General features: G+C 39.0%; 1 protein-coding gene across 1 annotated transcript in view; it reads left to right on the top strand.

Moving 5' to 3' along the window:
- Positions 1-15,717, top strand: part of LOC126474399 (cationic amino acid transporter 3-like) — a 147,107-nt gene that overhangs the window by 54,611 nt on the left and 76,779 nt on the right. The window contains exons 3-5 of the mRNA XM_050101868.1: positions 527-655; positions 8,311-8,466; positions 9,705-9,809. Coding sequence (XP_049957825.1) covers positions 527-655; positions 8,311-8,466; positions 9,705-9,809 — 390 coding nt within the window. The remainder of the gene's footprint in view (positions 1-526; positions 656-8,310; positions 8,467-9,704; positions 9,810-15,717) is intronic.

The following is a 15,717-nucleotide window of genomic DNA, read 5'->3' as shown; positions in this document are numbered from 1 at the left end:
AATCAGGTTAAACTAGGAAGGAAAACATACAGTTTCACTGAATAATAAAGACTGACTCAATTACACTATTCATGGAGAATTTACATGAAGGTAATGGGAAGAAATTTTTCAAGCACATCATAGTAGATCAGACATTTATTTTTTTCCTACAAATATTCTTACTACTTGTAAGGAACAGTTACAGTGGAAACTGAGAGATAGTGTGACTAACATCTGAGATTAAAGCGTGGGACACACAGCTCCGCATTACTCAGTAAAACTGTTCTACCTCTTGTAGGACCTGTATTTATGTTCATTGTCATTATCATTGCAGTTATCATTTATATTAAAATTACTATTATTGTTTTTACTATTAGAAATATCTCAAATCTGATATAACAGTCACATATGGATATACAGTCCTATTTGTTTTTCTCTTCTTAAATAACTGAAGTGAAACACATAAATTAATCATGATAAAATTAAAACTGGAATGAGTCATCAATGTACAAAAATGTTAAAATGTTTCACACTCTATTGTTCACAGGTTTGTGTTATGCCGAGTTTGCAGCTCGAGTTCCTCGTGCAGGATCTGCTTACATTTACAGTTATGTTACTGTAGGTGAATTTATAGCCTTTCTCATAGGTTGGAATCTCATTCTGGAATATGTGATAGGTAAGAATGCATCCCTGACTTCAAAGAATATATTACTAAAGCATTAAGACTGTCTCATAATAGTTGTTATTTCAATCTCAATATGGTAACAAGCAGTGCAACACCTGGAATCCTCAGTTGCTATCATTTGCTATCCAAAGTGACACTGAGAGTGGATTTTCATTACATATATTACAATTCAGTGAAGTATTTCAATATATTATTCATTACATTAACTGTCTCCTCGTCAGAACTATGCCCAGTGAACCAAAGCCTCAACAGTGGAATTATTTGAAGATATGTTGATACTAGAAATGATCACACTGATTTTGAAACAAAGATCCAGATCACTTGTAATGACATTAGAAATCAAAAATTTCCTTAGTCAACCAAACTTGAACTTCTGTTAGTACTGTTCTCTTTCTGTCTCCCTTTCAGCATTTCATCCTTACGATTAATATTTCTTAATACATATATTATTATCATGGTGCCTTTCCCTTCTGTTACTTAAGATCTTTTCCCTCCATCCTTCTCACCTCAACCCCCTGCCCCTCCACATACTTATACAATTCGGCTGCTTTGCTTTTTGATGATATGTCACCTGACATGCATTTTTTACTGTTCTTGCTCACATTCAGTTATGGAGCTGTCTTGATATTCCTGTCTTTCTATCCTGTTACCTTAACTGATGTTGCTTGTGATCCGCAATTACTGAAAAGTTAGAAAGTTAGTGTTTGTTGACATAGAAATGCAATATCTGTTGAAGAAGGGTAGGCTGCTGGTACATTCAAATCCATGCTGGCTGACACTGGCTGTTATATTGGTATATATGCAGACACTTTTAAGTCACAAGCATTGGTGTAAAGGTAAGTCTTGTAACTGAGCACTGAAAACTGTTTTAATTTCTGTACTAATTAGTAACCTCATAATAAGTGGTACTTTTGTCCTGTCATATCTCCTCTCACAGTACATACAAATTACACCTTTTATTGTAAGCATTGATGTGATGGTAATTTGGCAGCACACTATCTGCCATTAGCTAGGCCCACAGGGGGCCTGGTGATAGGAGGCACACAGGGTCTTTTCATCAGCGAAGATGAAGACAAGGCAGCAGCAACTAGCACCAGCTAAGTCCTTCAGGCCGAGCTGGCTGTAACACCACAGAGCAGTCATCTGAGTGGACCTTGAATGGAGCATCACAGGTCCCACCTAGGGCCAGTTAGCTGCAAAACTGAGAACTGGGATTTGGAAGACAGAGTATTTGTACCACTTGGTCTACACAAATGACGTTATCATGTGGCCGTCAGTGTTCTACACTGCACCGCAGTATCCCAAGTCTTGTCTTCAGACCTTCAGTTTAGTTATTTCTGCAGTCTGTGTGCTAAAAGTCACTTTTTTGTACAACTTACACATTGTAACTTCACTGTGTATGGTCAATGAAATGATGTTATGCTCTCTTCTCCATGATGTCATTTTTTTACATTGCCACCTTGGCCATTCAGCTCAGATGGTCTGTGGCATTTAGCTCAGTGGTGTGCCCTTGCCACATTTTCATTGTAGGAATAAACACAGATACAACAAGCAGATTGTCCTTGAATACAATAGGTGGTAGACTGTGGAATTTATTATATATTTAGCCTGTTTGGTCATATATAGGGCAATTTCCTTAATGATATCTGACATCTGACTTAAATCCAGTGTTTGTAAAGGAAACTATCATGTTAATATTATGAAAAGGATAGACTGCTACTCACCATATAGAGGAGATGGTGAGTCATAGAGAGGCACAACAGAGAGACTGCTGTACACCTTCTTTTTGTCATGCCTGTCCATGACTCATCATCCCCTCTATATAGTGAGTAGCAATTTATCCTTTCATAATTTGGTCATCATGGATTTTCCATTGTTTGAAACAATTCATGTTTATGTAAATATATTAGAAACTCAAATCTTCAGTTATTGAATAGAAATATTCTGTTACACAAATTTCAAATGCTTTGTTTGTTATTATGTATTTTATATTTTGTGACAATTTTTAGAACAATTTTATTATTATTACTAGCCAACAAACACAGCATTGCAAAGGTATTCATTTTGCCAATTTTCTATTAGAAAGAAAAACAAAACTGAACTGTATTTGTAGTGAAGCATCAAAAAATTTTGTTTTCATGTATTCATGAAAACTCCTTTTCATTTATGAAACAGTTGTACAAAGAAATATGCATAATGTACAAAAGTGCAAGTTCCGTGTTAATAAACATGACCCCGGACGTTTTCTCTGCTCTGGGCACAGTTGCTCTCCACGTCTGCTGTGCGATTTTGTAAACATATCTATGGCAACACCTCTGCATAGCTCTAAAGATGGTTACTGTTTTAATTACAGCCATTTGCACTGCACAGTTGAAAGCTGTCAAAAGCACTACCAATTGTCAGGGCTTCCCTTAATTTGGTTTGACTGTACAAGTGTCTCAATAGTAAAGAATAAATGTATTAAAACTTCATGCATGATGGAGCAATTTTTCATGCAGCTCAGTGTTTATGATACCATATTTCTTGAAATATGTCATACAATGATGTATATGTGTAGGTACATTCAACGCCATATGTGCATACTGTCTTCAAAATATGTTGTGAATAGAATTAGTAGCGAAGGAGTACTAAATTTAAATGTCATGCACAATGTGGCAGCTTTTTTGCATCTCAATGTTTATGATGTCACATCTCCTGAAATTTGTGTGGTACCATGATATATCGGGTTGGTGCATGAATTCATAGTGATTTTCCGTAAGTTTAATAAACACAACAGATACACATAACAGAGACTTTAGTCAACAATAATATATTCTTCTTCACAATGTACAACAGCTGGGGTAACTTTTCGATTCTGTGACCATAGCAATCAAGTGGTTTTGAGGCAAAGCACTCGTTGAGCCATGTTAGGAGGACATTTTCATTCAGAAAGTAAGTTCCTTGAAGTTTGTTCAACAATGAGGGGAAAAGGGGAAAATTTGAGAGCACAAGATCAGGTGAATATAGTGGATGCAGAACGGTTTCCCAGCCCACTTCTGTTGTGTAGTGTTTTTTGTCATCCAGCAGAATGCGGATGGGCATTATCATAGTCTTCCTGGTAATTGTTCTTGGCTTGCATCAGAAAGACATCACAATTGTTGTCAATAGATCTCAGCAGTGATGGCTACACCTTGGGGAAGCAATTCATAGTACACCGCACTGTTGCTGTTCCACCAGATGCAGAGCATTATCTTTTGTAGACTGGCACAGGTCTTTGTATGGGGAATAGCTGCTTTGTTTGGACTGAACCATTCTGTTCTTTTCTTTATGTTAGCATAAAGATACCATTTCTTGTCACCAGCAACAATACAAGATAGGAGTGATTGGTGTTGTTCAGAGCCATTGATGACGAGTGAGAAGATATGGACATATGGCCACCTGCTGATTTTTTTGATTTTGACTTAGAGCACATGGTACCCATACACCTGATTTTTGTACCTTCCTTGTTGCATCAAACCCTGAAGGTCTTTCTCAACATGGAGAGTCACTAATGTCAAAATGATCTTCCTTAAAACAAGAAAAACATTTTCTTGCCATGTTCTGTCCAGTGGCAATAGTCCCACAAATGGCATAAATGTTTCCAACTGCCTCTACTGTTGTCACCCCTCTACTGAATTCAAGGTGAAGAATGTGTTGGAAATGTTCTGATTTCTCTGCTTTGCACTCTGTTTTCTAGCATCCACAACTCCACTCACGATCTCCAAATAACAAAATGACAACATGTAAACTGAAATAGCAACAGTACATTTAGCAGCACATGTTAATACTGTCTGCAAAATTTATTTTGAACACATCTAGTAACATATAAGTAATACATTTTAATGTCATGCATGTGGCAGTTTTACATACCATTCATTTTTATGATGTCATATCTCCTGAACTATGTTAGGTAGGTGGTTCTAATACTCATAGTGATTGTTGCCTGAGAGCAAAGGATATGTGTACCTAGTTTGGTTGAAATTGCATCAGTATTTTATGGGGAGATGTGGAGCACACCCACCCACCCAACCACCCACCCACCCACCCACACACACACACACACACACACACACACACACACACACATCCATTTTTGGTTTTTCCTCTTTGTCAACTTTCCATCTGTGAATTATGAACCTAAGGATTTCACAGTTTTGGTCATACAGTATTCTAGAGTAATTCATACCAATTTCTAATCAGTTTTTATCTTGTAACTCATTTAAATGTCCAATTTAGGCTTTGTTGAATATTTGTTTTGTAAGTCTGTCTGGGTTCATTCTTTTAGTGTGTCCATAGAACCTTCACCTGTGTTTTGTAATGTCACTATGGATATTTGTGTACTGTTTACTTTTCTGGCTAGTTCTGAGTTAGTATTGCCTGTCTACAAGCAAAGAAAAGAAAACAAAGTTAGGTGCCAAAAGATGGAAATTCCTGAATGGTTATGCTGAGATATTTAGATTTTGGAACTTGTTTAATTTTGTTGTATTCCAGCTTCAAGAATTTTGGTGCTTCTTTGTTGCAGGTCATGTACACTGTCTTTTCAAAAGATATTTGGTGACTGACTTTTTTCTGCAGTTTCTTTCAAGAGTTCAATTTGATTTTGGGCTGATGAAATGTTGTGAGTTAATATTGCTAAACTGTCTGCAAATGCTAGGCAATCTATACAGGGTGATTCTTATTAATGTTTCAAAACCATGTAGCAATGTAGATGATGCTGAGACAAGTAATTTAATATATGATACATGGGGCCTCAAATGTCAGGAAATACCCCAAATGTTGAACATGTGGCATCACATCCAAAATATGGAGGGAATTCTTGAGCCCATGCGTGAAGGAATGACTGAGTGATGCAATACTTGCATTGAAGCAAACAGTGCAAATTTCAAACACCTTTTGTAAATGTGATCTGTTGGCAAATGTAAAAGTTACAAAATTATTGTCCTCAGCATAACCAAGCAAAAGCTGTTCTTATTTTGTGTTTCTTTTCCTTTTATTCCTTCTTTTTTGTTTACAGATGTTACATAGCAAAGAAAACATAAGTCTTTACTGATAATGATGTAATTTGGAAACTTATAATCATTTACTTGCGGTGCAGTACAGTTGGTTTTTGTTTTACTGTACTTTGTAATAAACCAGCAGAGTGTGCAAGACCAGTAAGTAAATTAATGAATTAATACCTTAATGCAAACACATAATTGCCTCACACAATAAAAAAAATGCTGCCTGCAAGATGCATGACTGAACCCTGAGCCACACACTCTGAAATTGCTCACACAGGTGTGGAGCTACAAAGATGTGCATACTTGACTTAAGTTTGGATGGTCAGATGCAACAGACAGACAGGCTTTAACCGCTGCACGTGGTGACTTATGTCAACTGATGGCATTACATGTTCAACATTTGTCATCCATTTTTGAGGTATGTTCAGACATTTGCTGCGCCATGTGTCTTGTATTGAATTACTTGTCTCAGCATCATCCATGTCACCTTGGACATTTTTAAACATTAATAAGAATCACTCTGTAGGTAACGTGCCTTTGCCGAAAGTGACTGGCAGGTCAATTTTGAGGACTGATTTCTGTTTTTGCCATTCTTGTATCACTTTCTCAAGGAAGCTATGCTGTAGGTGCAACCACAATGGAGGAGTAAATGTGGAGATGACAGAAAAACCTGTCGCTCTCAAGGACACAGTTGAAAAGTAGTGGAGTCAGTCCACCTCCCAGTCTTGTTCCCATATTGATTTTGAAAGGAACTGAGATTTCCCTCATAAATTTAACCTTGAACTTTGTTTCTGTTTTATGACTGCAACTGTTTTCAGATCTAGACCTTGTTCTTCTAACATCTGGAAGATTGAAGTATGGTCAACTGAGTCATAGGCTTTTTTACAATCAAAAATGTGAAGACAAAATTTTTGCTACATGTTCTCTGGTATATAAGGATTAGCTTCAGATCGAGGTTTGTTCTGAACACAAACTGCCTGGTCTGAATTCTGACTGATATTCTCCAATTTTTGGTTCAAGTTAATATTATAGAATTTGCTCTGGTTGCCAAATATCTCACAGCCCCATCTATGGTCTGCACCTGCAGCTGCATGTTGGTGATCACGTAGACTCTAGCATTGGTGTCTGTGATAGCGTTGACATAAGTTCTCTGTCTGGTTTGGTCACCAGATCATTTTGTTTGCTGAGACTCTTCTCAATTAAACTCAATGCTGGCTCCCAAACCTTGCTAAGATTATAGCCACAATCTCAGTTGATGAGATCATCCCTATTGCAAATATCTTTGGCCTCTCTAATGATGCTCTCCCAGTATTTGGAAGTCTGTGCCAAGATCCTGGTCTATTCATACTCCATCGCATGATTCTCAGACAAACAGTGCTCTGCAATTGCTGACTTGTTAGGATACATCAGTTGAGTGGGCCTCTGGTGTTCTTGGCAATGATCTTTAAAGGTCCAAATTGTCTTTCCAATATATGTCTTCCCATATTCGCCTGTAATCTGGTATACACTGACCTCCTGTAAACTGAGATCATCTTTGACACTTCCCAATAATGCTCTTGTATTATTGAGTGGGCAAAAGACAGTTTTCACTTGGTGCTTCATCAATATGCGTCTGATTTTTCCTGATAGTGCACCAGTGTACAGTATAAAAGCAGTTGCTGCCTTTTCTCCATGACTTCTTCCATCTCCACAGGTTGTACTGTTGTGGTCAGGTGGATAGCATGCCTGATCTGCCATTCTGGGTTCCTGTTTTTCAGAATACAGTTCTACCATATTCCAGCTCCTGGAGAAGACTCTCTGTGCCTGAAACAGTGTGCACCCTGTGTACTATTGGTTTTAGTTCCCCATTCATCTGTGAAGGGTGGTGGCAGCTGTCTGCATGCAAATACAGGTTAGTGTGGTGCGTTTTCTTCTGATACACACCATGGCCTGGGGTGCCATCTACTCTTCTCTTGATCATGACATCCAGGGATGGTGATCTTCTTCCTGCTTTGGTCTCCATAGTGAATTTGATGTTGGGATGTATGGAGTTCAAGTGCATCAGAAAGTCAAGGAGTTTGCCTCTTCCATGCAGCCATGTGACCATTGTATCATCCATATGACAGAAAAAAACATGTTGGTTTCAATTTGGATGACACCACGGCTTCCTCCTCAAACTGCTCCACATACGGATTTGCAACCACAGGTGAGAGTAGGCTGCCCATTATGACTCCTTCTGCTTCTTTGTAGTATTCTCTATTAAACAACAAATATGTGGAGGTCAAGACATGCCTGAAATGGTCCATGGTCTTCTTGTCAAATTTCTGACCAATAAGCTCTGGTGACTGTCATAGAGGTACCCTGGTGAATAACAAAATGACTTCAAAGCTCACCAGGATATCTGAGTCTTTCACTCTGAAGTTGCTGAGGCATTTTACAAAATCCACAGAATTGTGGACATGTTGAGCTACCTACATAAATGTTATATTGACATCAGTTGTCCAATAGGGTGTATTTTTTATTTTACTGCCATGCTAATGTCAGACACATAATTATCTCCAGCAGCATCTGCATTGTAGCAGATAAAAATGTTACATGTTTTGAAACGTCCTTAAAGTGATTTTTGATGTTATCCCTTTTTTGTTACAGGTGCAGCTAGTGTAGCCAGAGGTCTAACTGGATATATTGACTCATTAGTAAATAATTCTATTTCAAATGCTTGCAGGCAAGCAATGCCAATTAATATTGAATTTTTATCTGATTATCCAGATTTTTTGGCATTTGGACTAACTTTTCTCCTCACAGGTAAGATGATTTTTCTTTGGATATTGAGTACTGACAATCTCATTATAGTTAAAATACAAAACAAACTCTATATTTAAAGGAAACAAAATGAAAATTATAAACTTGTAGTTCATAGATGGTGATGCTATAAGATTGCAAATATGTGACAGTAAAACCATAGAGACATGTCTACAAGTGGAAACAAAAGAAATTAATCTCACTGATGAAATTAAACACGGTACATTGACATATTATATTTTTTGCATTCGTGATTTGACACAAGCATATTTTGTCATTTGATGAATCTTTTCTAGCACCCTGGTAGTGCTATCTGCCCAGCCCAGATATACAGCTTGAGAGGTTTCATGAGATCTCCAGATGTAGTTATAGTAGTTTCATGGACACCATGTGAAGTTCCTGTCACCTAGAATATATCCTCTCTCGTGTAAGAGCTGCACTTTCCTGCTGCTTAATTCTAACAATGGTTACTTCCTCCTTCAGGTGGTATGTTGCCAACACATTTGTAGTGTGGCGCCATGGAACAAAAAACATTACCTACATTTCTCTAGCATTTGGACTTTTCACTTGAATAATCTGTTCATGAAGCAAATGGGAAAAGATAGCAGCTTACCATTTCTGAACATCATGGTTAGCAAAAAGCCAACATAACACCAGGACATAGGGCCTACTGCAAATTTACTTGTGCAGAGCTATGTTTACTGGGCAGAAGCCATTGCTCTGCACAATGTCATGATGTTTGACACTCCCTGGTGCAGGGAGCACATGTGGTCCAGATCCCGACAGCCTTTCTATTCCAATGGTTATGAATGTACTTCATGTGATCAGACTGCTACAGTCTGACACATAAAATTTATAAAAATTTACTCATTTTGTATCAAGGGACATTTCCATACCTCAATATACTGATAACCAAATAAAATTAAATATGAAACATAAATTTATGCCAGTGAGGTAGAAAATTGTAACCTCACTGTTATTTCCAACAACAGTTGTTGTGTTTTCATTCTAAAAATAAATGTATATAATAATAAATTATTTAATATTTGCTACACATATCCTGTATTTAAAACAATCTAAAAAGATATCAAAGCTTTCTGGGTAACACATAATACTTATCTTAAAAGCCAGTTCCAAAATTATATTTCTTCTGCACTTCTGTTGCAGATAAATATGGAAGAAACACTAAACAAATAAGATAACATAAAAATTCTTAACTGAAATATATGTGTTCTCCACAGTTCTTCTGGCGTTTGGTGTGAAGGAGTCATCAATCATTAGCAACATAATGGGTGTAGCTAATATTGGTGTTTTAACTTTTGCCATCATTGCCGGTGCATTGAAAGGTATGTAACAATGCTTTTTCTGTTTGTAAAGGCATGATCAAGTAATTAATGTCATAAATGATCATTGAAATATACAGGTAATTCATTTCTTCTCCTAAAGACCTGTTCAAAAATATATCACATTGTACCATTCACTGAAAAACAATATTATTAAGTACATAACACAACATTGACTTTGAGTCTGGGATCACAAACTCGTCCACTTGCTGGAGTTGTCAGAAAACAAATGAAAACCAAGTAAAAACATAACACAAACTTGACTTTGACTCTCCTGTACCATTGCCCAGGAGTAGAACATTCAAAGTTGCTTGAAGTGGTGACCCTATACACCGATACACTGGTGCACTCATTGAATGCAAGAATTATTTACTGCTTCCAGTGTTGCCTGCTGAAGAGAATTACAAGCAAGCATGATACATTCCTGCATGTCCTCTGGAGTTGTTGGAATATCATGATAGATAATGTCTTTAATTCATCCCCAAAGAAAAAAGTCCAGAGATTTAAATCAGGAGGCCTAGCAGGTCAAGTAACTGTTCTTCCTCATCTAATCCATCTGGCAGAATACCTTTGGTTCAGAACATGACATGCATGCAAGGGATTATGTGCTGGACATCCATTGTGTTGATACCACATAAGCATTCTGGTTCTTAGCGGCACTTCGTCCAGAAGAGGAGGAAGAATTTGTCTGAGCAGTGCCGCTCAGACTACCATTGATGAAATAAGGGCCAATAATTGTATTACCAAGCATCCCTCACCAGACATTAACTCTCCAGTGACGCTGATGTTACACCTGTCTAAGCCATTGTGGGTTGTTGTTGGACCAATAATGCATGTTCCTTGTATTTACCTGTCCTTTGTTTGAGAAGGAACATTCATCAGTAAATAGAACATTGGTGAAGAAGTTCGGGTTAGCGAGTATTTGTTGCTGCTGTGCTCACTGACAGAACTGTACACGATTCTGGAAATCATTCCCATGCCATTCTTGATGTAGGTGTACATGGTAAGTATGGAACTGGCGAAATGTAAGAGTATGATGTACACTGGCTTTAGGAATGCCAGTCTCATGTTCAAGCTGTTGTGTGCTCACATGTTGATTCATAGCAACGGAAGTGAGAAAAGTAACTTCAGCAGCTTCATCTGTGTGAGTGCTATGATGATTGCATTGTCATGGGTTGAAACTTTCTGTTTCCTGAAGCGTCACAACAAGATGAGAAAAATCCATCGGGAAGGTGGGTTCTTGTCAGGATATCACTCTCTGTACAGTTCCACTGCCTGTGTAGCATTTCACCTACCTTCAACAGCAACAACAATAAAAGAAATGTTATGTCAATGCAGTTTGTAGGAAGGACAGCCTTTACTGTATGCCTACTCTACACAACAGTATTTAAAAGGACTAAACTACTGTAATAAATGTACCCGTATGTAAGAAAACAGTATTGCGATTACTGTTCTGCTAACTTACATTCCGCATAGATGAGTAGCATTCCTACCTTCTCTTCATTGGTGTACATTTTACTCACACAACTCTTCAACTGACGATGGTTGGCAGAATGAAAGGTGTGCATTCTACTTATGTTTACATCTGTCCTCTGTCAATGTCAGCACGTGGGCGTGTTCCATTACCCCGAGTACCTGCACTAAGCACTGGGAGCGTCACATCAATGTTGTGTTATGTAATTAATAACATTGTGTTTCAGTGAATAGTACGCTGTGATACATTTTTGAATAGGTCTTCAGGAGAGGAAATGAATTACTGAATAAAAATACAGGGTGCCATTTAAAAAAGTCATACCGCTGTTCATATCTTTGTAAAAAACAAAGCTACTAAGAAAGCAATCATGCTGACTGATGTCCCCCTGATGGCTAAAGAACATTTGCATGAAACATTTTGTAATTTGCATCTAGACAAACACTTATTTAGGGTGGTCAAGATAAATGGGACACCCTGTATATTCTGAAATTAGTTGTCCATTTGAAACCATTTACTGTATTAAAGCAGTCACAACTTGTGCCTGTTGTACTTGTAACCTTGTTATCGTGTTCTTTTCCACAGTGAGAGTAAGACACACACAATGTATAATTATGTTTAACCCTTTATTTAGACGAGAAATTTATTTTAAGCTCACATAATAGCAGCAAAGACATTATGAAACATTTCCAGTGCAACAAATATTACCAGTTTTTTGGTAACTAAGTGAAGAAAACAGTAACAGGAATACGAAAAAAGTCAAGGCAAATTATTAAATTCATGGAGTGCATGCTGCAGCATGGAGGAAGCATCTCACAGCACTCCTGCTGGTCAGCCCTGTTGACATGCATGGCCAATCAGCTGATTAACTGACATCTGTTTTGGCTAATGCCCAATGCCACTACACCAGACCCCTTCAGGGAGACAGAGCGAGGTGGCGCAGTGGTTAGCACACTGGACTCACATTTGGCAGGACGACGGTTCAATCCCGCGTCTGGCCATCCTGATTTAGGTTTTCCATGATTTCCCTAAATTGCTCCAGGCAAATGCCAGGATGGTTCCTATGAAAGGGCATGGCCAACTTCCTTTCCCATCCTTCCCTAATCTGATGAGACCAGTGACCTCGATGTTTGGTCTCTTCCCCCAAAGAACCCAACCAACCTTCAGGGAGGCAGAGCCCCCTCATTGGATGAAGCTGGAAGTGACGTCCCTGTAGCATGCCAGGAAGTGTACCCATCATCTGGAACACATTTGCTGTTCAATTGCAGCCAGTGATGATACCAGTGGGGGTTGCTGGGTAGTGGGCAGAGGTTTCACCTGATTGTGTTGCAGATGTGAATTTTGTCATCTCTAATGACGACATGATGCCAACCAGTATATGGCAGTGTGAGTGGCAGTTTGATGCCTTCTACTCGCAACATTATGAATGTACAGGATCATAATTCTCAGGGTATGACTGTTTGCAATGTGCCATGGTGTAATGCTTGTCACAGTCAGATCTTCATCAGCTTTTCTCTGAGGTGGGTGACAATACTGGTGCATTAACATTGTCCAATGAAATCATGTGTGTGTCCATGAACTCACTGAGAAGCTGTAGGACTTCTCCATGTACCATTTCTGCTGGTGAGGCACCTATATGTGGTTTATACATATCATGTAGGCCAAGCAAAACCAGTGGTAAGGCAGAGGGCCATTGTGATTCATGGCACATTAAGGTGGCTTTAAGTGATCACTGCCAGCGTTCAGTCATGCTGTTACTGGCAGAAAGGTAACTCTTGTTGTTGTGTGATGCAATGCACCGCAAAATTTACTTAGTTGAGCAAATAGGTTAGATTTAAACTGCCATCCTCTGTCCGTGGTTATATGAAGCAGACAACCAAAATGGGTAATCCAGAGTGACACAAATGCAGGGGCTAGCATCTCAGTAGAAATGTTATCTACGGGAATGGCTTCTGGACAGCACATGAACTGATCTATTACTGTCAGTAGGCAACATTGTCCTTCGGAAGGGGGCAGCAGACCTACTACATCAATATGAATAGGGGCAAAACATGCTGTTGTGTCTGGAAATTTGCTCACTGTCACAGAGGCGTGGTGAGAAATCTTGCTGACCTGGCACAGTACGCATGCATGAGCCCATGTGTGACAGTCTTTTTTCTATTCCAGGCCATACAAAATGACTAGCTATTAGTCTAATTGCTGCCTTCATGCGAGGGTGACATGACTTTTGAAGGCTTGCTTGTGAAGTGCCATAGGAACGAATGGGCAAGTTTTCCCAATTGAAATCTCACAATATACAAAGGCTATTCAGAAAGTAGGGAACATTTTGGCATTAAAAATCTAATTACAAGAAATATATTTTATTATATTCATCTGAAAGAGTGACTGACGTACTACTTTTCCACATAGCCACCAAACACATTGAGGCACTTATCATAGTGGTGGACAAGCTTTGAATGACCTTCATCATAAAATTATGCTGCTTGAGACTTCAGCCAGTAGGTCATGCCTGCCTGGAGTTGCTGCATTGCAAGACAGTTCTTCATCTTGGGAAACAAGTAGAAGTCACTTGGTGCAAGATCAGGGCTGTAGGGCGAATGAGGGAAAATTCCCCATTTGAATGAATTAAGAAATTCTTTAGTGTGGTTTGCCATGTGAGGTTGGCATTGTTGTACAAAAACAAAATTTTGGACGTCAGCTTTCCCTGGCATTTGTTTCGAACTGCTGTTCTAAGGCTGTGCATAGTTTGACAGTACTGGGCAGAATTTATGGTTGCTCCACATTTGAGAAAATCAATAAGAAGCACACCTTGCCTATCCCAAAATACTGTCACCACCAACTTCCTTGCTGACAAGGCTTGCAAACATTTTCTTGGTTTTTGGGGAGACCTGGTGTGCCCCCACATCATGGACTGTAATTTTGTCTCACAATTGATGTGTTTCACCCAAGTCTCATCACCGGTTAGATTCTATCACCATGTTTGTGGTAGGCATTCAGAAATGTCAATATTGCCCCCATTTGCTGTTCTTTATGGTGCACTGTAAACATTTTGGGCACCCATCGTGCACAAAATTTGTGGTAACCTAGCTTTTGAGTGACAATTTCAAACAACAAAGTCTGTGAAACTTGTGGAAAAGAAATTGAAAGCTCCATTATTGTGAAGTGATGGTTTCCATGAAACATTTAATCAACTTCAGCCACAAGTTCATCAGTCACAATGCTCGAGCATCCACTCTTCTCTTCATTATGAATGTTGGTTTGGCCATTTTTAAACCAAATGCAGCATTTCCGGACAGAACATTCACTCATTACATTGTTTCCATACACTTCACACAGTTCATGATGAATTTCTTTAGGCTTTAGGTTTTTTACCAACAAAAATCATTTCACAGACTGCACATCACAACTGGTGGGATTTTTGATTGCAGCGCACATTTCAAATTCGAATATCCAAAAAACCAGACTCACAGAGACTTTTCCAATGTCACAGATGGATGCTGACTGAGAGCGCCTAGTGGCATCTGATGGAAATGTTCCCTACTTTCTGAATAGCCCTCATAGCTTTGTGTTTGTAGCTGGAACATCGATCGACTGAAGTTGAAGGCCAGACGTGGCATCTTGTAAACAGTCTCAAAGTTCCGGGTCAGAGTCCTGTGCTTGGGTTAGCTGTGCAAAATCTACAGTCTTCATGACACTGCTCATCTGGGATAGATGGTCTGCAGTAACATTGTTGATTCCCGATATATGCTGTACATCAGTAGTGAATTGTGCAATGAACTCCAGTTGATTATATTGTCTCGGAGAACACTTGTCATTATTTTGCCAAAAGGCATAGGTGAGAGGTTTATGGTCTGTAAAAATGACAAAAACATTGTTGCTGCACAGGAGATAGCTTTCGTGAAAAGAATGTGAGAGGCTACCAGGCTCTGTCGACATATTGCTACAAGGCAGCATTGACCAGCGTGAGAGGCGCTTCCAAAGCTGATTGTGCAAGAAGAGCTGCATCTGCTATATTTTTCTTGGCTACTTCGAACATGTTTTTCATCAACTCTGTCCACAATATCAGTGTTTTGCCTTTAACCTTAGGACCAGCTAAAGCTGTAGTAAGAGGCTCTTGGAGTTAGGTGAAATCGGTAGGTGGCCACTGTGGCTGACAGGTTCTAGGCGCTTCAGTCCAGAACTGCGCTGCTGCTACGGTTGCAGGATCTAATCCTGCCTCGGGCATGGACGTGTGTGATGTCCTTGGGTTAGTTAGGTTTAAGTAGTTCTAAGTCTAGGGGACTGATGACCTCAGATGTTAAGCCTCATAGTGCTTAGAGCCATTTGAACCATTTGACATGACTGATGACCTCAGATGTTAAGCCTCATAGTGCTTAGAGCCATTTGAACCATTTGACATCGGTAGAAATCAAGGACTCCCAAGAATTGTCACAGTTCTTT

Source organism: Schistocerca serialis, chromosome 4 (genome assembly GCF_023864345.2).
Source record: "Schistocerca serialis cubense isolate TAMUIC-IGC-003099 chromosome 4, iqSchSeri2.2, whole genome shotgun sequence".
Lineage (NCBI taxonomy): Eukaryota > Metazoa > Arthropoda > Insecta > Orthoptera > Acrididae > Schistocerca > Schistocerca serialis.
This window is presented reverse-complemented; position numbering and strand designations above follow the sequence as displayed.